Below are 24,725 nucleotides of genomic sequence, written 5' to 3'. Positions count from 1 at the left end.
TGACTAAAGGTGTGGAGGGTAAATCTGCTTCCCAGAGCTTCCAGCATCACTGAATTAATTCATACTGACAAGCTGGACAAACATAGAAAGCACAGAACGGATAAGTCCACAACCTGTGGACAGAAAAGAGCAAGCAAGGACTTAGCTTTGCTGAACTGGTCAGGATAACAGGGAAATCCAAAGAGATGTGAATCCAACCAGGAACCATTGACAAGTGGCACAAGCTGAAGGAAAGAGCCAGGCTAAACAGCCGAGCAGAATAGACAATCAGTGGAAGCAGCTGCTGACAGCTAAATCCAAGGAGCAGCCACTCCACTTAAAACCACCGGAGGGAGCCCAAGAGCAGAACTCACAAAAGTGCCACTTACAACCACCAGAGGGAGCCCAAGAGTGGAATTCACAACTGTACCCCGCCCCTTGAGGAGGGGTCACCAAACCCTCACCAGAGCCCCCAGGCTGATCAGGACGAGCCAAGTGAAAAGCACGAACCAAATCGGTGGCATGGACATCGGAGGCAACAACCCAAGAATTATCCTCCTGGCCATAACCCTTAAACTTGACAAGATACTGAAGCCTCCGCCTCGAAAAACGAGAATCCAAAATTTTCTCAACCTCATATTCCAACTCTCCCTGAACCAACACCGGGGCAGGAGGATCAACTGAGGGAACAACGGGCACCACATATCTCCGCAACAAAGATCTATGGAAAACATTATGAATGGCAAAAGAGGCTGGAAGAGCCAAACAAAAAGACACTGGATTAATAATTTCAGAAATTTTATAAGGACCAATAAACCGAGGCTTAAACTTAGGGGAAGAAACCTTCATAGGAACATGACGAGAAGACAACCAAACCAAATCCCACACACGAAGCCGGGGACCAACACACCGACGGCGGTTAGCAAAACGTTGAGCCCTTTCCTGAGACAAAGTCAAATTGTCCACCACATGAGTCCAAATCTGCTGCAGCCTGTCCACCACAGAATCCACACCAGGACAATCAGAAGGCTCAACCTGCCCAGAAGAAAAACGAGGATGAAAACCAAAATTACAAAAGAAAGGTGAAACCAAAGTAGCCGAACTAGCCCGATTATTAAGGGCAAACTCGGCCAATGGCAAGAAAGCCACCCAATCATCCTGATCAGCAGACACAAAGCATCTCAAATAGGTCTCTAAGGACTGATTAGTTTGCTCAGTTCGGCCATTAGTCTGAGGATGAAACGCCGAAGAAAAAGACAAATCAATGCCCATCCTAGCACAAAAGGCCCGCCAAAACCTAGAGACAAACTGAGAACCTCTGTCAGACACAATATTCTCCAGAATGCCATGCAAACGAACCACATGCTGAAAAAACAATGGAACCAAATCTGAGGAGGAAGGCAACTTAGGCAAAGGTACCAGATGGACCATTTTAGAGAACCGATCACAAACAACCCAGATAACAGACATCTTCTGGGAAACAGGAAGATCCGAAATAAAATCCATGGAAATATGCGTCCAGGGCCTCTCAGGGACCGGCAAAGGCAAAAGCAACCCACTAGCGTGAACAGCAAGGCTTGGCTCGGGCGCAAGTCCCAAAGGACTGCACAAAAGCACGCACATCGCGCGACAAGGAAGGCCACCAAAAGGACCTAGCAACCAAATCTCTGGTACCAAAAATCCCAGGATGACCAGCCAACACTGAAAAATGAACCTCAGAAATCACCTTACTTGTCCATCCATCAGGAACAAACAGCTTCCCCACTGGACAGCGGTCAGGCCTATCAGCCTGAAATTCCCGAAGCACCCGCCGCAAATCAGGGGAGATGGCAGAAAGAATCACCCCTTCCTTAAGATTGCCAACCGGCTCAAGGACTCCAGGAGAATCAGGCGAAAAACTCCTAGAGAGGGCATCAGCCTTAACATTCTTAGATCCCGGAAGATACGAGACCACAAAATCAAAACGGGAGAAAAACAGGGACCATCGAGCCTGTCTAGGATTCAGCCGCTTGGCCGACTCGAGGTAAATCAGATTCTTATGATCGGTCAGGACCACAACGCGGTGCTTAGCTCCCTCAAGCCAATGTCGCCACTCCTCAAACGCCCACTTCATAGCCAACAACTCCCGATTGTCGACATCATAATTGCGTTCCGCATGTGAAAACTTTCTGGAAAAAAAAGCACACGGTTTCATCAAAGAACCATCAGAATCCCTCTGAGACAAAACGGCCCCTGCCCCAATCTCAGAAGCGTCAACCTCAACCTGAAAAGGAAGAGAAACACCCGGCTGACGCAACACAGGGGCAGAAGTAAATCGGCGTTTAAGCTCCCGAAAGGCCTCAACAGCCGCAGAGGACCAATTCGTCACATCAGCGCCTTTCTTCGTCAAATCAGTAAGGGGCTTAACCACACTGGAAAAGTTGGCAATGAAACGGCAATAGAAATTAGCAAAGCCCAAAAATTTTTGAAGGCTCTTCACAGATGTGGGTTGAATCCAGTCATGAATAGCTTGGACCTTAACAGGATCCATTTCCATAGACGAGGGAGAAAAAATAAAACCCAAAAAAAAGAGACCTTCTGAACTCCGAATAGGCACTTAGACCCCTTCACAAATAAAGCATTATCACGAAGGATCTGGAACACCATCCTGACCTGCTTCACATGAGACTCCCAATCATCGGAAAAAATCAAAATATCATCCAAATATACAACCATGAATTTATCAAGATAATTGCGGAAAATATCATGCATGAAGGATTGGAACACAGATGGAGCATTAGAGAGCCCGAATGGCATCACAAGGTATTCAAAATGGCCTTCGGGCGTATTAAATGCAGTTTTCCATTCGTCACCCTGTTTAATACGAACAAGATTATATGCCCCTCGGAGGTCAATCTTAGTAAACCAACTAGCCCCCTTAATCTGAGCAAACAAATCAAAAAGCAAGGGCAAGGGGTATTGGAATTTGACCGTGATCTTATTAAGAAGACGATAATCTATACAGGGTCTCAAGGAGCCATCCTTCTTAGCAACAAAAAAGAAACCCGCTCCCAATGGTGACGGAGAGGGCCGAATATGCCCTTTCTCCAAAGATTCCTTAACATAACTCCGCATGGCGGCATGCTCTGGCACAGACAGATTGAAAAGTCGGCTCTTAGGGAACTTACAACCAGGAATCAAGTTAATAGCACAATCACAGTCCCTATGAGGAGGAAGGGAACTGGACTTGGGCTCATCAAATACATCCTGGAAATCCGACAAAAACTCAGGGACCTCAGAAGAGGGGGAAGAGGAAATTGACATCAAAGGAACGTCACTATGTACCCCTTGACAACCCCAACTAGTCACAGACATAGTTTTCCAATCCAGCACCGGATTATGTTCCTGTAACCATGGAAAACCCAGTAAGTAGTGTATAATAGCCATGATCCGTCAAACTCAATCTGACAGGTGGACACGCCCCTATCAAAGTGTATCAAAGTGTGTAACCCCTCCCCTCCCCTTGTCTGACGGCTGGTATCCAGCTGTCCCTCCTTGTTTGATTCCCCCTTTTGATATCGTTTATATAACACATGTTTATAATTATAGCCTAGTCGTGTATTTATTTTACACGTGGTTTATAACACCTTTCTCATTTGTTTTATATTAGATTTTATACGTAGCCCGAGACTGGTGTTTCTGTATGCAATCCTACATCCTGTTATGTGAAAAGTATTCTCATATTATACCAGTATTTCTTTTTATATTTTATTCACAGTGTATCCATATAGTGAATAGGGCTGGTGTTTCTGTATGCAATCCTACATCCTGTTATGTGAAAAGTATTCTCAAACACTAACTAAATGGTGAACATTACCTAAATTAGGTTAACTGTGGGTCAGAGGTTTATAGCACCTAGGTCAAGCAATTGTTGTTGTATTTGCGTACCCCATAAATGTTTATTTTCACAAACAGAAAAGTTATTGTGTCCTGAAGATGGCATCTGAGGTTATTTGTTTTTTGTATTAGCTTTCTCAGAAAACAGCTGTGTTATCTGAGGGTCAGATATTTTTGTACAAACTCATGCTGTTTGGTGATCTTTGTGAAGCAGAACTTTGTTTTATAACACATTTGTACCTGTATTGTACCTGAATTGATATTTGCTTTCTCTTTTTTGTGTCCTGAAGATGGCATCTGCAAAGTTATTTGTTATCTACTGAGGCCATTGCAAGTTGTGTTTATTCACATTGTAGCAGGTTTTATCCTTGTGGCTGCATTATATACACAGAAGAGATATGCACCAATGTCACAACACAAGTTATAATATGACCCAATGTTACAACACAAGTAAGAAGCGGCGTGTTTTATACGAATAAAAACCAAAGACACGATATTGTAAAAAAAAATTTAAAAGATTTATTTCTCACGATAAAACAGCATCTCAAAGACATTTCAACACTATAAAAAATTCTTACAGAATATAAAAAGTAAAAACATTAAATAGTACAATGAACAATTACACTTCTTACAAAATAATTAATATAGCGTTACAAGGCGTGTACAGCATTTATCCAGTACATTCTTTACATCGTGAGCCACATGGTTTGTAGCAGCGGTAGAGACCTTTTTTTAGGTAGCAAAGTTCCACGTGTGGTACCTAATGACGGGGAATGTAAAGATTGAATTGTACGGGGTGACGCCGCTAACTTCAGCGGTGTAGATACAGAGCGTGTCTCACTGTTGGTAATTTTTAATTCATCTAAAAGCTTCCTAGTAGCGGGGTTACCCACAACTGTAGACGGCATATTTAGCTCGGCCATAGCCTGCATAAATGAATCCCAACCCGGCGGTAAATTTCTACTGTTCAGAGCATGACTCTGCGTTGTACTACGTACCAAATCCAGTAAGTTAGACCCTGGTATTACGGATCCTTTGAAAATAAATTCAGCATTATTATTCCATGCTGTGACATTTTTATTCTGCAGCAGCCTGTTTAGTAAAAATTCAGCATTCTTTTTATATCTTTGGTTTATATGTCCGACAATTTCAGCGATCTCATGATTTTTATCAGAGTCGGTATTTGGCAATTGCTGCTGACCAGGATCAGGAGGGCTAACGAGATTTAAAGCCGTTACTTCTTTTGAGCTGTGCCTCGTATGTACCAAGTAGCGTTGTAGCACAGCGCTATACATTTTAATTTTCACATCATCGGGAATGTCACGACGCTGTAAAATGTCGCTAATCTCACCATCAAGGCGCCGAATAACACTGTCGCGTATGTTATCTGTAGTACCGGGTCTTAGTTTGTCTAGCTCCTGTTTGGGTACTAGATACATTTTCGTTGTATGTTCCATTATCTTCCGGCGATCAGGCTTGTTATTATTGGGATTGCAAAAGCTAAAAGAGGACCGATAAACCCGCCGGCCTGTTTTAGTAGGCGCTTCTTTTTCTTTATGGGCTGAGACCTGTCGCTCAGGGTTCTTATAGCTTTACGCCACTTCTTTAATATACCTTTTTGGCGCTCTTTCAGCGGAATCCTGCCTTTTAAGATATTTAAAGCAATCTCGCCTATGGCTGTAATTAAATCATTGCTTGCATCGCGCAAAATAGACTTTCTGACAGCGGGGGTTGCTTTCACTAGGGTTTTTAAGAGAGCCCAGTTACGCCGGAGCCTCTCAGACATCTTTACATCACAACGACCACAGCGTAGAATGTCTGATACCTGGTAAAATTCACTTTTTAGAAGTTTTTTTCTTCTGAACATAGACAGCGGGCAGCGCGGGTGGAAACAACCCAGTCCTTAAACGCAGATCCTCAGGAGTATTAGCTCTCAAATCTACAAGCAAATACCCGTAAGGCTCCCGCGTGGCATCCTCAAAAGCTTCTAGGAAAAAACGTGTTTTTCCGGGATACATCTGACGAGCTAGAGTTAAAATTTGTAATTTATCTCGGGGGTTGTTAAAAAGCACCATGTACTTTGTGTTTAAATTTATCGTACGGCTTTTCTTGCCCTGACAAAATATGTTTTGCACCAGGTAGAAAATGCTGAGATTTCTGTGGTGCACATACTTGGTAAAGGCTTTTTCTATCTCACAATTCTCACTAGCACTCTCCATGAGATCATCAACAATCGCCAAATTCACCTTCTCCGGTGGGAATAATTCGTCATCTACGAATGTATTCGGCAGACCCTCCACAAATCTGGCGTGGGGAAAAGAGAGAGAGATTTCATCATATAGTTTTTGCCAACACGAATAAAACCATACAATATTATCAGGTTTCTGAGAAAAATTAGCTTCAATATTATATAGCAGCTGTTTTACAAAATAGCTCTTTCCAGAATTAGACGGGCCTGCTAGAATGCACGAGAACGGGTGTTGCAGACGCGTATCCATCACAATACTCGACTAATACCCAAAAGGTAATGTTGTGAAATCGTCTAATAGTCGCCGCTTTGTATAAACGCACTTTTGTGTTTTGCGTAATGGCCTTGTTTCAATATCCCAGTACTTTTTATTTCTCACAATGGACGCCTGCTGTACGACAATACGTTTCTGAGTTTCTGCGGCAGAATTGCGCGGGTAGTCCAGAACTAGATCTTTCAGACTGTTGAAATTAATAGATTGAGAGTTACCAACATTTAGTGTTATCCCCTTAACTTTTAAGACAGTTTTACCGGTGTTGAGTTTGTAGCCGTAAGTTTTGGGGCCCGCGGATACAAATTCTGTGATGTGTGTACCATCGGGTATTTCACTGGTCAGCTCCCCCAGGTAATCGCCTAAAGGCGGTTGCCACTCACCATCTCTCTGTACAAAAATAACTGAGTCTGTGTCGTGATAAAGGCACCTCTCCTGCAGCCGGTCCAGCAGCGAATAGAGCTCTAACCGAGCATACGCTGTTGTAAAACACGCTATAAAAATGTTTGTGTTTTTGTTGAGTGTGTGGTGGCCTTTTGCATATTTCCAGTTAATGGTTGCGGTGTCATCATCAAGGAAATGTAACATCGAAATGTCATAGTAAGGCAGGAACAAATACTTAAAAAGCTCATCTGGATCCCTAACAATGCTGGTACATGATAGATTAGATCTCTGAGCAAACTTTCCCCATAAAGAATTTAAGAAAAGCTTGGAGATCTGGCGCTTAGCAGGATTGACAGCTATATTTTCAGGCCGTAATTGGACACCTTCTTTTTCAAGAAAAGAGTCAATGTACTGCCGTTTCTTGGCGTCATCAGTGCACCAGCTAGGATAACCAGAGGCTTCCTGCTTATCCCTAAGATGTAATTTAATGTAAGGCGCAAACAGATCATCAGTGGTTTTAGGAAAATGCCATATTTCATAGATGTGAGCGATCCGATACCCTTTTTCTATCGCCATCTCGAGCTCTATAGTGCACCAGGTGCCTGTCAGCGCCCGTTCTTCATCACTGTGGGCACAAATATCTGTCTGGGAATTTGCAGCGCATGTGTAGCAAAGGGGAAACATTAATTTTTTGTTGAGTTTTACCGGTAGAACTGGAAAAAATAAATCTCTCGGCGGTAGACCTTGACTCTAGCAATGCCAAAGTATTTTTTAATGAATCCAAAATTGTCGTAGATGATGTCTGGATGGCCTACAGGGTATGTTTTAGTTTTGTTTACAAAGGGGTACAGACTGGTGAAATCGTAGTAGTGTAAAGTCTCCCCTTCTTCCAGATGGTGATAGAGCTTAATGGCGTTAGTTCGCCCGCCATAAAGCGCATCACGGGGGTCTAAAGGAACGGGGAATTCCATCTGACGAAGAAATGTTTGAAGGTTAGAATCATTTTCAACCATTTCATTCCACTCATGTTCCCACATCAGTCTTACTGTGTACCCGCAACACTGTAAGTAACGCTTTTTAGCTAAAAAGGTGTAATATAACTGTCCGTAGGACGTGCTTGTGACCTTATTTGTGTCATTTTCATTATAGCACACGGGACAACCGTGGTAAAAACACCCCTGAAATTCAAAGGCTATGTGCTGGCCGCTAACATAGGCATAGCCATCTAGAAAATACTTCCCGACCTGTTTTTCACCGCCTCTCAAAGCGTGCTGTATGTCGATGTTCTCAGAGTGGGCTACATACATGAGCCACTGTATAGCGGGTGTCGAGTAGCGCTTTTTTGCCTTGTGATAATTATCACCAGGTAAAATGGCGATTGTCTTTTTTGGAAGAAATTTAAACCGGTACATTGTCATACACACCGAGGCCAGGGTGATGAGCTGAAAAGGATCAACACATCTGCGCACTACAATCTTTTGCTTTTGACGCTTACAGTATTTTTTAACATTTTTCTGCGTCATCTGCATAATACGCTCTCTATAGATCTCGCAGGCGTGTCTCAAAATTTCAACATCTTGTTTGCAATAAGATTTTAGCTCGGCCTTGAAGTCAAAAGTTGTATTTACCTGTGTCTCATACCACTCCAGGAACTCTACCTTCTCACCAGGTGACATGTACTCCACCCCATAATATTTTACATCAGGTATGGGGCCTACATAGTTTTGGTTTTCTCTGGTATTGAAAAAGTGTGGAAAATGCCCTTTGCCTCCTGAAAAGCCCATGGCCTGTGGTAATTTACTGAGTTTCATGGGGATAAAATTTAGAGAGTCTATGAACCTTATAGACAAATCGGGTAGCGACACACACAAGAGGCTGCCACCTTGGGTTATCAACTGTACTTGTAGTTTTTCAGAAATCAGTTCCTTAACAATAAAGTATGCATCATATCTTCCACCATTGTGGGCAATAAATGTATGATCTGAAAATTTACCGCTTGTAAAGAACTGTACAAAGTCATGTGTACAGGTATCGCCCTCAAACTCCCAGGAGGGGTGGCCATACAGCGTTGTAGCATAAATGTAATTCGGGATGTGCGTGCCTGTCTCCTGCATACATTCAAAATCATAAAAGATATAGCAATCTGACTCATCCTGTGCTACATACTTCCGCATGTAACAAAGATGGGCATCGAATTTATTTATATGTCTGCGACATACAGGACAGCGCAAACCATTACATTTATGCTCTGTTTCACTATTTCTGGGGACAAAAAGGTTGCATTTATCACAAAATGTTTTAAGTCTGCAGAATGCTGGGTCGCCTAATCCAAATTGTTTGTGATAATCTAGGCACACGCTCGAGCGGCAATAAACTCTGCAAACAGGACATCTGGGCTGTTGGTCGGCACCGCTTTCTATGCAATTCTCTCTCTGACAGGCTTTACAAAAATACTGACAGGAGTGGTTGTTTTTGTGGTGAAACACTGAATTGCAGAGCTCACAAAAGTACTTAGCGCCGATAAAACCCTTCATATTTTTGATACCGTAGTAGTGATTATCATGGAACAATATGAATACGGTTTTGCCAATAGCTGTATTACCGCTCTCAAAGTAACGCCAATCGCCCTGACTATAGTACAGTACTTTAATGGTGACCCCCAAATATTTTTCAAATGCAGGGATGTCGCTAAAACTCACTAATTGATCATCAGGGATGCCCAGTGCTGCGTGTATGTTTTTAGAGCGGTTCAGTAAAACACCATCACTGACATCCGTGTCGTCCATCAGGGCGCACACACTGGCAGCCAAACACAGATTTGACTTGTAATTGTTAAAATCATACAGCCATTGTCTCTTTTGTTTAATGATCTGCCTGCTCGCTATAGATTTCAAGCGCCTTTTTACACCACCGCGTCGGTTTTTAATGATGGTGACGACTAGCTTTAGCGAATTGGATGATATGCATTCACTGTTACTTTGAAGTGCGCGGGCAACAGCATTTAAAAAAGATTCGGAATTAAAATCTTCACGGGTTTGTTTTGTAGTGAAAATAGGGTCTAAAGTATCACCGGCATCAAACCTTAACTGTACAAAGTCGCCAGGTTCAATGTCCCTGATGATTCTATCCAGTAATGCCTGAATGCCTTCATGAACAATATTCAAGCCCTCTTCAAATGACCGTACACGCTCCAAATTTACAAATCTAAAATGATCTGTATGTATATGACCATTGAAATTGCGGAGGGCCCTTTCATGATGATGGATGTGTTGCAAAAATACTGTATGATCGGGGCGCCGCACATTACCAGCAGCGTCAGCGTCTGCGGATTGTAAATTTTGTGTAGATGCCTGTGCGGCATCTGCAGAGCTGCCTGGACTATGTGAGTGCTGTTCTGACTCTTGTGACGACATCTGTGGTGACTGTAGAGGCATTGCAGGACACATGGCACCACGGCGCCTCCTAGAGCATAGCGCCCGTCTAGCGCTGACCAACAATTTTAGAGCCCTCTTTATAACTCTAGCCCTATTATACCTGGGTAGTGTTAGTTTAGGCGGTTTATGCATGCCGTAGCCGACCATATCTAGTCATAATGGGGTCGCTGTAGTTGTTATCTCGCCATCCAGCAGCAGGCTCCGAAGTGCGTATAGTTCGGACTTATTAGCCTGTGTTGGGTTTTGTGTTAATAATAATTTTTCAAAAGTATCGCAAAAAAACATTATTTTGGGGACCCAGCGTTTGTAGCGTAAGTAGCGGCCGATGTGTTCCTGAAATACAAGCATTTCAACGGGGCCCCAGCTGCGGGATTCATGCTGCAGATCTATAGCTGGCGCATGAATCCGTGGCTTTTTACACACCTTAAGCTCTTTACACCCCTTAACATCAGCCGGCCGCGACCTCTTTGACCGTTTCTTAACATTAACAGAGTTAGATACACAGACATGAGATATGTCACCCAAATTAGAGGGTCCTGAGGGTCCGGCCCCAGAGGCATTAGCAGGCCCCGTTACACATGGCGCTGACGGTTGCATAGTGTGGGACATACGTATAATGAGCGGTTCTATGGATGGTTGCTTACCATCAGCGAGCTGATCAATCTCGCGATCATACTCTTCACGACTCATCGTGGCTGTTGCACCCACGGCGCAGGATGCGGTTGGTGGCTCTGTAACATGTTTTGTTTTCCGCTTATGTTTTCGGGGTGCCTCGAGCACTTCTGGATATAGTGGCGCGGGGTCATTCACACGGATTGTCGATGGCTGTCCGGTACTTGAATGGGGTATTTCACGATGGTCCGACGGTACAGGGTTTCCTGCGTCCTGCACCACGCAGATCGGTGATAGCGGATATGCTCTAACAGAACCATTAGCCGTCTGTATCGCCGGCCACGCTTGTGCTGCGCCATTCTCGGTGATCTGTAGCGGCTGTAGAGGTGCTGGAGGTGTTTTTCTCATGACTTTGCGCTTAGCTGTAGGAAAGATTATACATGTGTCAGATATGTGCGAGACCGTCGCAGGCCGCTGCGCATAGCTGCAGGAAAGATTATACGTGTGCCAGATATGTGTGAGACCGACGCAGGCCGCTGCGCTTAGCTGCAGGATAGATTATACATGTGTCAGATATGTGGGGGCCATGGATCTCAATGATGAAGCACGTGCATCATTGACTGTACAGAGACTGTGCATGTATACCAAAATATACACTTACGGGATAGCGATGTGTGGTGAATGATTGCCGTGGCGTCTTCTGCAGCTTCTGCGATGCTCTCCATTAGCTCCGGTATATTCTCTTTTGTGAAAATTCTTCTAGGCTTCAGTTTACAAGCTATAAATAAAGATACATGTCTTAGTAGAGGCGTGGTGGATTTTCGCAGAGCGGTTGTGCAAAAAAACTTTTCATACGATTCTCACCTCTCCCTTTTTTGCCCGCCGGTCCGAGCTGTTTTTTAGGTGCTCTAGAATCAGGGCTGTTTCTCGGCGTGGGGGTCTGGTACATCAGTTCCTCAACAGGCGGCTGATTGTGTCCCGTGGTGGTTGGTTCTGGAAACATGTCGACATCTGTAAAGAATTAATATATATATTTACACGTCTAAATACTTAAAAGCTATATACACACACACACACATACATACACAGCAGTCACACAACGCACCTATGATGCCTTGAGTCAAATCCCACACAGCAGCGACACCTGCATTAGTGTTACTATACTCAGCTCCAGGTGTATCACACTCCAGAGTAGGCACGCTGAAGCCGTTTAAAAAATCATCGCTATAGTTGCTGATAAATTCATCTACAGCATCGGGGGTGTTCCTGGTAAATTCATCTAGATTATCGGGGATGGTCCTGATTAATTCATCTTAAACAAGAAAGAATAAACAATATAAAGATAATATATAAAAACAGCCCTTAGTTAGAATGGGACACTAACAGATACATGTATATAAATCTTGAAACATACCTATTACCGAATCCGCAACTTGACTGGAAAAAGCCGAAAAATGTTGGGATTCCATCTAAAATAAATTATCTGTGTAAATTTTATGCGCAATCTATATTATCCACACACCACTACTCGTCAAACTCAATTATATACCCCAACAAATAAACTGCTCCCCGTGTATAAATATTCTTATACTAAGCAAATCATGGGTAATACGGCTAAGTCTTTCTATATTAATTATGCGCCACAAATATGATTTATGCGGTAAAACTATATTACACAGCCCCACTAAATATACCGCTACTGTATAAATATGACTATAAATATGTCTATGTTAAACAACACACATGTAGTAAGTAAACGCTGCAGGCGCTAGTTAGGGCGTATTGACAGTTATTAACTACTGTATTACATAAATTATGTTATAATAGTTGCCCGCGGATAAGTCTTTCTATATTAATTATGTACCACAGAATATGTTTTATGCAGTAAAACTATATTATACAACGATACTAAATATGCAGCTATCCTCCAGTATAAAACTAACTTATTAGACAAATAACACCCTTAATTATGGTTTTAGAGATGCATAGTTAAATATAATTAAGCATTTGCGAATAATAACACAACTGTCTTATATACTTACATTTAGAATAGCTTGCTTTTTTAGTCTGGTCGGACTTCTGGTGGTTGTCTGATGTACTTAGTGGGCCAGCCACCTGTATTTATCCTGAGTGTCAGAAACCAGCTCACCTGTTAACACCCAGAAACACACCCAGTTACGCCCCCACCACACGCCTGCTGTTAACACCCAGAACACAACCATACATGCAATTAATGCATGCATTAACTCACGCATGATATATCCGGATTAAAACAGGAATTTTTATACAGCTGAATTTCTGAAAGAAGCAGGCTGTTGATTAACGAACCACAATCATTTTAATCAATCATGACGTCTAAATCGTATGATGCCATATTAGAAAAACAATATTTTACATGCCGCGCACCCGGCTCATTCTCGGGTATTGACAAATTATTTAGATCTGCAAGAGCACGCAGTATAAAGAAATCTGATGTTATTGCCTGGTTAAATAAGCAAGACACCTACACGCTACACAAGCCTGCTAGAAAACGCTTTTTGACAAATAAAATTTACGTCTCGGCCATTGATGCGCAGTGGCAGGCGGATCTCGTAAGTTTAATTGACTATTCAAGGGAAAATGATAATGTCAAATACATCCTGACGGTGATTGATGTTCTATCGAGATACGCATGGTGCGTAGCCTTGACAAACAAGACAGGCGCTAGTGTCGCCAGATCGTTCGAATTAATATTTCAAAATGATAAGCGCATACCGAAGAAACTGCAGACGGATCGCGGCAAAGAATTTATAAATTCATCACTCAAACAGCTATGTAATACGTACAATATTCATCACTTTTTTACAAACAATGATGTAAAAGCCGTTATGGTCGAGCGTTTTAATCGCACATTAAAAACCCGTATGTGGCGCTATCTTACGCATCATAATACCTTTAGGTATATTGATATTTTACCGGATTTGCTGCATAGCTACAACCATACGTACCACTCAACGATCCGCTGTAGTCCCGCGTCTGTGTCAGAGAGAAACGTGATGCAAATCTGGCGCAATATTTACAGTTCTACTATTACTAATAAACCGATTAAACCGTCTTTAACGGTCGGCTCTCATGTGAGAATATCGCGCTATAAATCGACCTTCTGTAAGGGCTATGAGAAGACGTACAGCGATGAGATTTTTTTAATCACCGGCGTCTCCAATAAATTTCATAAACCCCTTTATAAAATCAGTGATTTAGCCGGAGAGCCTGTAGAGGGGTCATTTTATAAGGAAGAGCTGCAAAAAATACCTATGGATGAGGATCGTGTCTACAGAGTAGAAAAGATTTTGAGAAAAAAACGTGTCAGGGGTGTGAGTCATTGCTTTGTCAAATGGCTGGGCTACCCCGAAAAATTCAATAGTTGGATCCCGGCCTCAGAGTTGACAGATATATAACCATGGAAGCGGGCTCATTTTTCGTGACATTACCCAGTAATTCGTCAATTAAAATCTACCCTGAAAACACAATATCGGAGTACAATACCAAGTTAGCGCGGGCCGTTCATCTTTCGGCAGATTATGAGGTTGCGTTAACGGAAATACAGTACCCCCATACGTGGAACACGTTTGATGCTTTTGAAGGGAGCTTCTACGCGGCTAAACACGGCGAACCGTTAGTACAGTATCACATAAAATCAGGATTTTACTCGTCCATTCCTAAGCTAGTTGGCGCGGTCAATGCCCGAATAGAAGCGCTGTATTTATCTACGCCTGCCTACAGAATACGGTATGATGAGCTACGCCGCGAGGTGATCCTGACCGACCCATCCCCTATACAGTTTACTCTGGGTACTAAGTTAAAATTTATTTTCGGCCTGCAGACCGTCGATGACTCCCCCGTTGCTTTAATGCCGTGGAATCGCCGCTTTTACCCCGATTCAAAGGCTGGTTTTTATTCGCTTTTTGTATACACTGATATAATTCAGCATCAACTTGTAGGTGACAGTTACGTTCAACTGCTACGAACCGTAGAAGTTAGCGGCGATGATAATGATATTGTCACGGTGCGCTACTCACGGCCCGATTACATACCGCTGTGCAAGCAACACTTTGACTCCATAAACATTACAGTCATGTCGGACCAGGGAACGCCGGTTAAATTCAGATACGGCAAGTGTATAGTGCGATTACATTTTAGACCTCGCCAGCATTGACACGATAAAATGCTGTCTCAAAGGGTGTATGGAGATCCTGCTGTTTATGCCCGCTACTATACTGCACAGTCGGGGCACGGCCTAGAGGGATTCCGCGGGAGCGAGTACATGTATGGCTCTGGACTGGCAGGACTATTTAAAGGTTTATTTCGTCGCGCCGTGCCGCTTTTCAGAAAAGGCTTAGAATTAGTAAAACCACACGTTCGGACGGCTGCCCGGAACATCGCTGCAGATGCCGTGACATCCGCATCGACTGCCCTTATGAAAAGGATAAATACGCCAACCCATCAAGACGGCTCTGGGATAATCTATGTCGCTAAAAAAGCCCAAAAAAGAAAGCGCCGCGTTTGCCCTCCTTTACCGCCGATGCTCATGAATAAAACTACATCCAAGAGACGCCCCCGTCAGAAACGAGTAAGACGCTCTGCGGATGACATCTTCTAATCAGTTACCATGGCTTTCCTGCATGACGCTTCTGTAGAGTGCGCAAAATCTGAACTGGATATTTTTGCCGTACCACCGGCTCAAACAAGTATCGAGAAATCTCTATTTGTAGAAGTACAGCCTGTTGCTGCTCTGTCAGACAATGGACCGTTGGAGTTTTACATATCTGGTAGTGGTGATTATTATTATGATCTGAACAACACGCTACTGTACATAAGCTGTCGCATCGTGAAGCAGGATAATACGGCCATCGCCGATGGTGCGCGTGTGGCGCTCATAAACTACCCTCTAGCCACTCTTTTTAACCAGGTCGATATTACTCTGGGAGACCGACTTATCTCACAATCGGACAATCTCTACAGCTATAGAGCCTACATAGAGACCCTTTTAAATTACAGTTCACAGACGCTGGCATCGCAATTTACAGCCGGTTTGTTCTATAAAGACACTGCGGGGCATCATAATGACAGGCGCCTGGATGGCGCAAATGCGGGATTTATCAAAAGAGCCAGTGCCGCCTCTCACTCAAAACCCATCGACCTTTTGGGACCCATATTTGGGGATATATTTAACCAGCCAAAGTTAATATTGAACGGCCTTGACCTTAAGGTTAAACTGTCAAGAAATAAGGATACTTTCTGCCTCATGTCCGCAGAAGCCGAGCCGCTGAAGGTAGAAATCTCGCAGGCGGCTCTCTATGTGAAAAGAGTGCAGGTATCACCGGCTGTCCGAATCGGCCACAGCCAGGCCCTCCTAGCAGCAACAGCCAAGTACGCTGTTGACCGAACATGCCTGAAAGTGTACAGCATCGCCGCAGGGACACGGATCACGAACCACGAGAACCTCTTCCTAGGACAGATACCAAAAACTGTTATATTGGGGTTTGTAGATAATGAGGGCTTCAGCGGTTCTTATACAAAAAACCCACTGGACTTTCACCACTACCACGTCAATCACGCGGCATTATATCTGGATGGTCAGCAGATACCCGCGAGGCCTTATAATCCTAATTTTAATGCTGATTTAGCCATCAGAGAATATATGGCGCTTGCCCATATATCGGGCAAGCAAAAGGCTGATTGTGCCATGGCGATAGATCGTGAAGAATTTATGGCTGGCTTCACGCTATTTGCTTTTGATTTATCGCCTGATCAAGAGCCTGGAGGCCATTTCTCGCTCATTAAAACAGGTAATCTGCGTGCTGAAGTCCGCTTTGCGATAGCGACACCCCACACGATAAATATGATTGTCTTTGCAGTCAACCACACCATTCTGGAAATTAATAACAGGCGAGAGATCTTGTACGATTTTAATTAAGCAACGATGGACAGTCTGCAGCTTACAGTTGTAGCGCGGTCCGATAATTATACAGACCGCATATTCGCCGGTGTGTTTCCGTGTGATTTGCTTCCGGAAGAAAGAGTGACTCAGAGACCCGCGGCATATATTGTGAATACAGACCCGGCAAATCAAGCTGGTCGCCACTGGATATTAATCGTACTCTGCGACGATAAGACGGGCATATTTTTTGACAGTTACGGCTTCCGTGCGGATAATATTATCTTTCCACGCGCTTTTGTGACATTCCTGAACAAGAATTGTTATTCTTATTGTTATCAGAGCGCACAAATTCAAGATTTGTATAGCAGTGTATGCGGTCATTATTGCATATATGTATTATACCATTTAGCGCGAGGCTTTCCATTTAAGAAGATTTTACAAAATTTTACGTCTGACATGCAGAATAATGATCGAGCCGTATCAGATTTTGTGACATCAAGATTTTCAGGCGCCGTTATTTGTTCATCGTGTCGTTATCAGATACAGCAAAGATGCATTTGTCAGCATCATGCTGTTAGCTAACTTAAAATTTGAGCTGTTGTTTTATCGTGAGAAATAAATCTTTTAATTTTTTTTTTACAATATCGTGTCTTTGGTTTTTATTCGTATAAAACACGCCGCTTCTTACTTGTGTTGTAACATTGGGTCATATTATAACTTGTGTTGTGACATTGGTGCATATCTCTTCTGTGTATATAAGGCAGCCACAAGGATAAAACCTGCTACAATGTGAATAAACACAACTTGCAATGGCCTCAGTAGATAACAAATAACTTTGCAGATGCCATCTTCAGGACACAAAAAAGAGAAAGCAAATATCAATTCAGGTACAATACAGGTACAAATGTGTTATAAAACAAAGTTCTGCTTCACAAAGATCACCAAACAGCATGAGTTTGTACAAAAATATCTGACCCTCAGATAACACAGCTGTTTTCTGAGAAAGCTAATACAAAAAACAGGTGTTATAAACCACGTGTAAAATAAATACACGACTAGGCTATAATTATAAACATGTGTTATATAAACGATATCAAAAGGGGGAATCAAACAAGGAGGGACAGCTGGATACCAGCCGTCAGACAAGGGGAGGGGAGGGGTTACACACTTTGATACACTTTGATAGGGGCGTGTCCACCTGTCAGATTGAGTTTGACGGATCATGGCTATTATACACTACTCCAGTACAACAACATCATGCAGGTTATGCAACACCAGAAAACGGCAATTTTCCTGATGTGCAGGAGCCATGTACATGGTCATCTGCGTCCAGTACTGAGGTGTATCCTTGGCCAATGGAGTAGCATCAATGCCCCTCAAAGGAATAGGGCTCTGCTAAGGCTGCAAGGAAAAACCACAGCGCCTGGTGAATTCTAAGTCCATTAAGTTCAGGGCAGCGCCTGAATCCACAAATGCCATGACAGAAAAGGACGACAATGAGCAAATCAGGGTCACAGATAAAAGAAATTTAGGCTGTACAGTGCTAATGGTAACAGACCTAGCGACCCTTCTAGTGCGTTTTGGGCAATCAGAAATAACATGAGCAGAATCACCACAGTAAAAACACAGCCTATTCTGATGTCTGAATTCCTGCCGTTCTGTTCTAGTCAAAATCCTATCACATTGCATAGGTTCAGGACTCTGCTCAGAGGACACTGCCATATGGTGCATAGCTTTGCGCTCGCGCAAACGCCGATCAATCTGAATGGCTAGAGACATAGATTCGCTCAAACCAGTAGGCGTAGGGAAGCCCACCATAACATCTTTAAGGGCTTCAGAAAGACCTTTTCTGAAAATAGCAGCCAGAGCATCCTCATTCCATTTAGTGAGCACAGACCATTTCCTAAATTTGTGGCAGTAAAATTCTGCCGCTTCCTGACCTTGACACAAGGCCAACAGGGTTTTTTCTGCATGATCCACAGAATTAGGTTCGTCATACAATAATCCGAGCGCTTGAAAAAATGCGTCTACATTCAGCAATGCCGGATCCCCTGATTCAAGGGAGAATGCCCAGTCCTGATGGTCACCACGCAGCAAGGATATGATGATTTTAACTTGCTTGCTGAATGGGATCACCAGAAGAACGGGGTTTCAAAGCAAAAAACAATTTGCAGTTATTTGTAAAGTTCAAAAACTTGGATCTGTCTCCAAAAAAAAATCAGGAGTAGGAATTCTAGGCTCCAAAGCCGGAGTCTGGACAACATAATCTTGGATACTCTGTACTCTTGCAGCAAGTTGATCCACACGAGAAAACAAACCCTGAACATCCATGCCAGAGCATAAATCCTGAACCACCCAAAGATCAAGAAGAAAAAAAAGACAAAAGAGAGCACAGAAAAAAAAATGGCTCAGAATTTTTTCCTTCTTTTGAGATGCATTTAATTCATTTTTGGCCACTTGTACTGTTATGATCTGGTGGTTTAGGAGCAACATGGGACGAGCTCTGAAGGAAGTGGTACATGTACTGACCGCAGTCCCTAAGCTCAACACAACACTAGAAGTAGCCGTGGGATGCTCCTAACACTCCCTAGGCACCTCGTCACAGCCTGAGAACTAACTACCCCTAAAGATAGAAACAGGAAAACTATCTTGCGTCAGAGAAAATCCCCAAAGGATAGATAGCCCCCCACAAGTAATGACTGTGAGTGGAGAGGGAAAAGACATACACAGAATGAAACCAGGATGAGCACAGGAGGCCAGTCTAGCTAAATAGATAGGACAGGATGGAATACTGTGCGGTCAGTATAAAACACTACAAAAAATCCACACAGAGTTTACAAAAATCTCCACACCTGACTAAAGGTGTGGAGGGTAAATCTGCTTCCCAGAGCTTCCAGCATCACTGAATTAATTCATACTGACAAGCTGGACAAACATAGAAAGCACAGAACGGATAAGTCCACAACCTGTGGACAGAAAAGAGCAAGCAAGGACTTAGCTTTGCTGAACTGGTCAGGATAACAGGGAAATCCAAAGAGATGTGAATCCAACCAGGAACCATTGACAAGTGGCACAAGCTGAAGGAAAGAGCCAGGCTAAATAGCCGAGCAGAATAGACAATCAGTGGAAGCAGCTGCTGACAGCTAAATCCAAGGAGCAGCCACTCCACTTAAAACCACCGGAGGGAGCCCAAGAGCAGAACTCACAAAAGTGCCACTTACAACCACCGGAGGGAGCCCAAGAGCGGAATTCACAACAATGTGCTGGACACACTGGGGCAGATTGCTGGACACACTGGGGGCAGGACTGGAGGCATGGGCAGAATGTAGATATGGGACATGATTGGAGACACGGGGCAGAATGAATGACATGGGGCAGGATTGGATCATGGGGCTGGATGGATACGATGGAGACAGATGGGGCAGGATGGGGAGATCTTATGGGGTAGTATGGATACTCATGAGGGCAGGATGCAAGAACATATGGCTGGAGCCAGGAATCAGATAATCGGGGCCAGGGTGGGGAATATTATTACCATAAGGGCTAATTAAGGGATATTATTACTGCAGTGATGTATTTATTTTATTTTTTGAGTATACTGTTTTAAATGGGGGGGGCGGTCCTGTTACTGTGCAGAGTGACACTATATCGCCTTTTTTTCTTCATGTGGTATAATGTAGAAGTTGTTAAAAATTAAGTAATGTGTTACTTATTTCCTGCAGAAACGAGTCCTGGCTGGAAGAAATGATGGTGGTCTGTGCTGGATGAAAGTTGAAGGACTTCACCTAGAGACGTCACTAGTGAGTCAGTGTTACCTGTTGTGAATTCTGTGGCAGAGCTCCCTCCTGTGGTCACAAGTGGTACTTCGGCTGATTCTCTCTGGGAGCTTCCGTTTGTGGAGGAGAGTGGTACTGCGGCTTCTGAGTTTCCTCCCTCAGGTGATCTGGTGAGGTCGTTAGGTGCTTCTCTACTTAACTCCACCTAATGCTTTGATCCTGGCTTCCTGTCAATGTTCCAGTGTTGGACTTGTTTTTCCCTGGATCATTCCTGTGGCCTGCTGCTCTGCATAGCTAAGTGCTTCTTTGCTATTTGTTTGCTATTTTTTCTGTCCAGCTTGTCTAATTGTTTTGCTGGAAGCTCTGGGACGCAAAGGGTGTACCTCCGTGCCGTTAGTTCGGTACGGAGGGTCTTTTTGCCCCCTTTGCGTGGTTTTCTTTAGGGTTTTGTGTAGACCGCAAAGTTATCTTTCCTATCCTCGCTCTGTTAAGAAAGTCGGGCCTCACTTTGCTGAATCTATTTCATCCCTACGTTTGTCTTTTCATCTTACTCACAGTCATTATATGTGGGGGGCTGCCTTTTCCTTTGGGGTATTTCTCTGAGGCAAGGTAGGCTTATTTTCTGTCTTCGGGCTAGTTAGTTTCTCAGGCTGTGCCGAGTTGCATAGGCAGAGTTAGGCGCAATCCACGGCTGCCTCTAGTGTTGTTTGGAGAGGATTAGGGATTGCGGTCTGCAGAGTTCCCACGTCTCAGAGCTCGTTCTATTATTTGGGGTTATTGTCAGATCATTGTATGTGCTCTGACCGCTATGTCCATTGTGATACTGAATTGCCTATCACAACAGTTACCTATACACTGACACTATACACTGTATACTATATACAGCGGTCCTGTGTACAATGTCTCCAGTGATCACTGTATTACCTACACATTATATACAGAGCTTCTGTGTACAATGTCACCAGTGATCACTGTATTACCTATACATTATGTACAGAGCTCCTGTGTATAATACCACCAGTGATCTCTGTATTACCTCTACACAGACACTGCATACTAAGTACAGATCTCCTGTGAATACTGGCACTTATGGTGATAGTATTGTGTTGTTTTTTTTTATTACTGATCAGTATTGTAGTATTCAGTCACTATGTGGTGGTAATATGTGGTCTGGAAATGGTGTTGTGGTATTTGTCCCTTGAATGTACTATTTGGTCACCAAGTGGTGGTAATATGTGATCTGTTCATGGTGTGGCGGTATTTGTCCCTTGTATATAGTATTATTCGGTCACTATGTGGTCTGGTCCTGGTGTGGTGGTGTTTCTTCCTGTATGTGATATTATTGGTCTTGGTATAGTGGATTGTGTTGTGTATGGCGGTCATTTGTTCTCTCTGATATTAATTAGGAGAAGATTCTTTATTTCCATTAGTTTTAATGCTTTGTACACAGCGGCGGAGATGCACTTACAGGGGGTTTCCTGTGGAAAAAAATAATCACCTCTCTACAGGATAAGTGATAACGTATTGATTGGTGGGGGTCTGACTGCTTGGACCATTTTTGCATGGTTGGGGGGGCCCCATTTGAAAGTTCACATCGGGGCCCATAACTTTCTAGTTACGCCACTGCCCCAAACGGTAGTTTTCCAACACATATTGGGTATTGGGTTACTGAAGAGAAATTGCGCATCAAATTGTATGGTCCATTTTCCCCTGTTGCTCTTGTAAAAATGCAAAATTTGGGGCTAAATCAACATTTATGTGGGAAAAAGTAAGATTTTATTTTTTCCTTCCACGTTGCTTTCATTCGTGTGAAGCACCTGAAGGGTTAATAAACATATAGAATGTAGTTTTGAGCGCTTTGAAGAGTGCAGTTTTTAAAATGGTGTCACTTTTCGGTATTTGCTGTCACATAAACCCCTCAGAGTCACTTCAAACATGATGTGGTCTCTAAAAATATTGGTTTTGTAAATTTTGTTGTAAATTGAGAAATCGCTGATCAACTTTTAACCGTTCTAACTTTATAACTAAAAAAAATAATAATTATGATTCAAAAATTATGCAGATGTAAAGTAGACATGTGGTGTGGTAAATGTTATTTATTAACTATTTTGCGTGACACTCTCTTTCTCATATACTCTCTGGTTTAAAGGCATAAAAATTAAAAGTTTGAAAATTGCAAAGTTTTTGTGAAAATTCGGATATTTACACAAATAAATGCAAAAAATATTGGCCTAAATTTACCATTTTCATGAAGTACAATGTGTCGGGGGGAAAACAGTGTCAGAGTCACTGAGATACGTTGAAGGGTTCCAGAGTTACTATAATACAAGGTTACACTCGTGACGTGAGAATTGTACAATTTAGCCTGGTCAGGAAGATGAAAACAGGCTCAGGGATGAAGGGGCTAAAGGCTTTACATTAGTGTGAACTCACTCTGTTTACAGCATACCCAACTCTCCGGGAATTAGAGGAGAGGCTGCACTTAGATAGAGGAGAGGCTGCACTCAGATAGAGGAGAGGCTGCACTCAGATAGAGGAGAGGCTGCACTTAGATAGAGGTGAGGCTGCACTTAGATAGAGGTGAGGCTGCACTTAGATAGAGGAGAGGCTGCACTTAGATAGAGGTGAGGCTGCACTTAGATAGAGGAGAGGCTGCACTTAGATAGAGGAGAGGCTGCACTTAGATAGAGGAGAGGCTGCACTTAGATAGAGGAGAGGCTGCACTTAGAGGTGAGGCTGCCCTTAGATAGAGGAGAGGCTGCACTTAGATAGAGGTGAGGCTGCACTTAGATAGAGGAGAGGCTGCACTTAGAGGTGAGGCTGCCCTTAGATAGAGGAGAGGCTGCACTTAGATAGAGGTGAGGCTGCACTTAGATAGAGGAGAGGCTGCACTTAGATAGAGGAGAGGCTGCACTTAGATGTGAGGCTGCCCTTAGATAGAGGAGAGGCTGCCCTTAGATAGAGGAGAGGCTGCACTTAGGTAGAGGAGAGGCTGCCCTTAGATAGAGGAGAGGCTGCCCTTAGATAGAGGAGAGGCTGCACTTAGATAGAGGAGATGCTGCACTTAGATAGAGGTGAGGCTGAACTTAGATAGAGGAGAGGCTGCACTTAGATAGAGGAGAGGCTGCACTTAGATAGAGGAGAGGCTGCACTTAGATAGAGGAGAGGCTGCACTTAGATAGAGGAGAGGCTGCACTTAGATAGAGGAGAGGCTGCACTTAGAGGAGAGGCTGCACTTAGATAGAGGAGAGGCTGCACTTAGATAGAGGAGAGGCTGCACTTAGAGGTGAGGCTGCCCTTAGATAGAGGAGAGGCTGCCCTTAGATAGAGGAGAGGCTGCACTTAGATAGAGGAGAGGCTGCACTTAGATAGAGGTGAGGCTGCCCTTAGATAGAGGAGAGGCTGCCCTTAGATAGAGGAGATGCTGCACTTAGATAGAGGTGAGGCTGCACTTAGATAGAGGAGAGGCTGCACTTAGATAGAGGAGAGGCTGCACTTAGATAGAGGAGAGGCTGCACTTAGATAGAGGAGAGGCTGCACTTAGAGGAGAGGCTGCACTTAGATAGAGGAGAGGCTGCACTTAGATAGAGGAGAGGCTGCACTTAGAGGTGAGGCTGCCCTTAGATAGAGGAGAGGCTGCCCTTAGATAGAGGAGAGGCTGCACTTAGATAGAGGAGAGGCTGCACTTAGATAGAGGTGAGGCTGCCCTTAGATAGAGGAGAGGCTGCCCTTAGATAGAGGAGATGCTGCACTTAGATAGAGGTGAGGCTGCACTTAGATAGAGGAGAGGCTGCACTTAGATAGAGGAGAGGCTGCACTTAGATAGAGGAGAGGCTGCCCTTAGATAGAGGAGAGGCTGCACTTAGATAGAGGAGATGCTGCACTTAGATAGAGGTGAGGCTGCACTTAGATAGAGGAGAGGCTGCACTTAGATAGAGGAGAGGCTGCACTTAGATAGAGGAGAGGCTGCACTTAGATAGAGGAGAGGCTGCACTTAGATAGAGGAGAGGCTGCACTTAGATAGAGGAGAGGCTGCACTTAGAGGTGAGGCTGCCCTTAGATAGAGGAGAGGCTGCACTTAGATAGAGGAGAGGCTGCACTTAGATAGAGGAGAGGCTGCACTTAGAGGTGAGGCTGCCCTTAGATAGAGGAGAGGCTGCCCTTAGATAGAGGAGAGGCTGCACTTAGGTAGAGGAGAGGCTGCACTTAGGTAGAGGAGAGGCTG

The 24,725-nt window shown here is 43.7% G+C and overlaps 1 protein-coding gene and 1 long non-coding RNA gene across 2 annotated transcripts; both read right to left on the bottom strand.

Moving 5' to 3' along the window:
• Nucleotides 1-4,385: 4,385 nt before the first annotated feature.
• Nucleotides 4,386-11,772, bottom strand: LOC138643068 (uncharacterized). The gene is made up of 4 exons (XM_069731792.1): nucleotides 11,669-11,772; nucleotides 11,466-11,582; nucleotides 10,837-11,226; nucleotides 4,386-6,159 (listed from the first exon to the last, which is right to left on the bottom strand). The coding sequence occupies exons 1-4, from the start codon at nucleotides 11,751-11,753 to the stop codon at nucleotides 6,128-6,130; spliced, it is 624 nt and encodes a 207-aa protein (XP_069587893.1). The 5' UTR covers nucleotides 11,754-11,772; the 3' UTR covers nucleotides 4,386-6,127.
• An 11-nt stretch (nucleotides 11,773-11,783) lies between these two features.
• Nucleotides 11,784-12,378, bottom strand: LOC138643062 (uncharacterized). The gene is made up of 3 exons (XR_011314125.1): nucleotides 12,219-12,378; nucleotides 11,910-12,116; nucleotides 11,784-11,815 (listed from the first exon to the last, which is right to left on the bottom strand). It is a non-coding gene; the product is annotated as an uncharacterized lncRNA (long non-coding RNA).
• Nucleotides 12,379-24,725: the final 12,347 nt, after the last annotated feature.

The sequence above is a fragment of the Ranitomeya imitator genome, chromosome 1, assembly GCF_032444005.1.
Source record: "Ranitomeya imitator isolate aRanImi1 chromosome 1, aRanImi1.pri, whole genome shotgun sequence".
In the NCBI taxonomy this organism is placed as follows: Eukaryota; Metazoa; Chordata; class Amphibia; order Anura; family Dendrobatidae; genus Ranitomeya; species Ranitomeya imitator.
This window is presented reverse-complemented; position numbering and strand designations above follow the sequence as displayed.

Excerpts from the sequence above, each read along its gene's own strand:
- LOC138643068 (XM_069731792.1), bottom strand. The coding sequence starts at position 11,753 with ATGTACCAGACCCCCACGCCGAGAAACAGCCCTGATTCTAGAGCACCT. Across the intron at positions 11,583-11,668 it reads GGCGGGCAAAAAAGGGAGAG|CTTGTAAACTGAAGCCTAGA; the intron begins GTGAGAATCGTA and ends CTTTATTTATAG. Across the intron at positions 6,160-10,836 it reads GATTGATCAGCTCGCTGATG|ATTTGTGGAGGGTCTGCCGA; the intron begins GTAAGCAACCAT and ends TCCCCACGCCAG.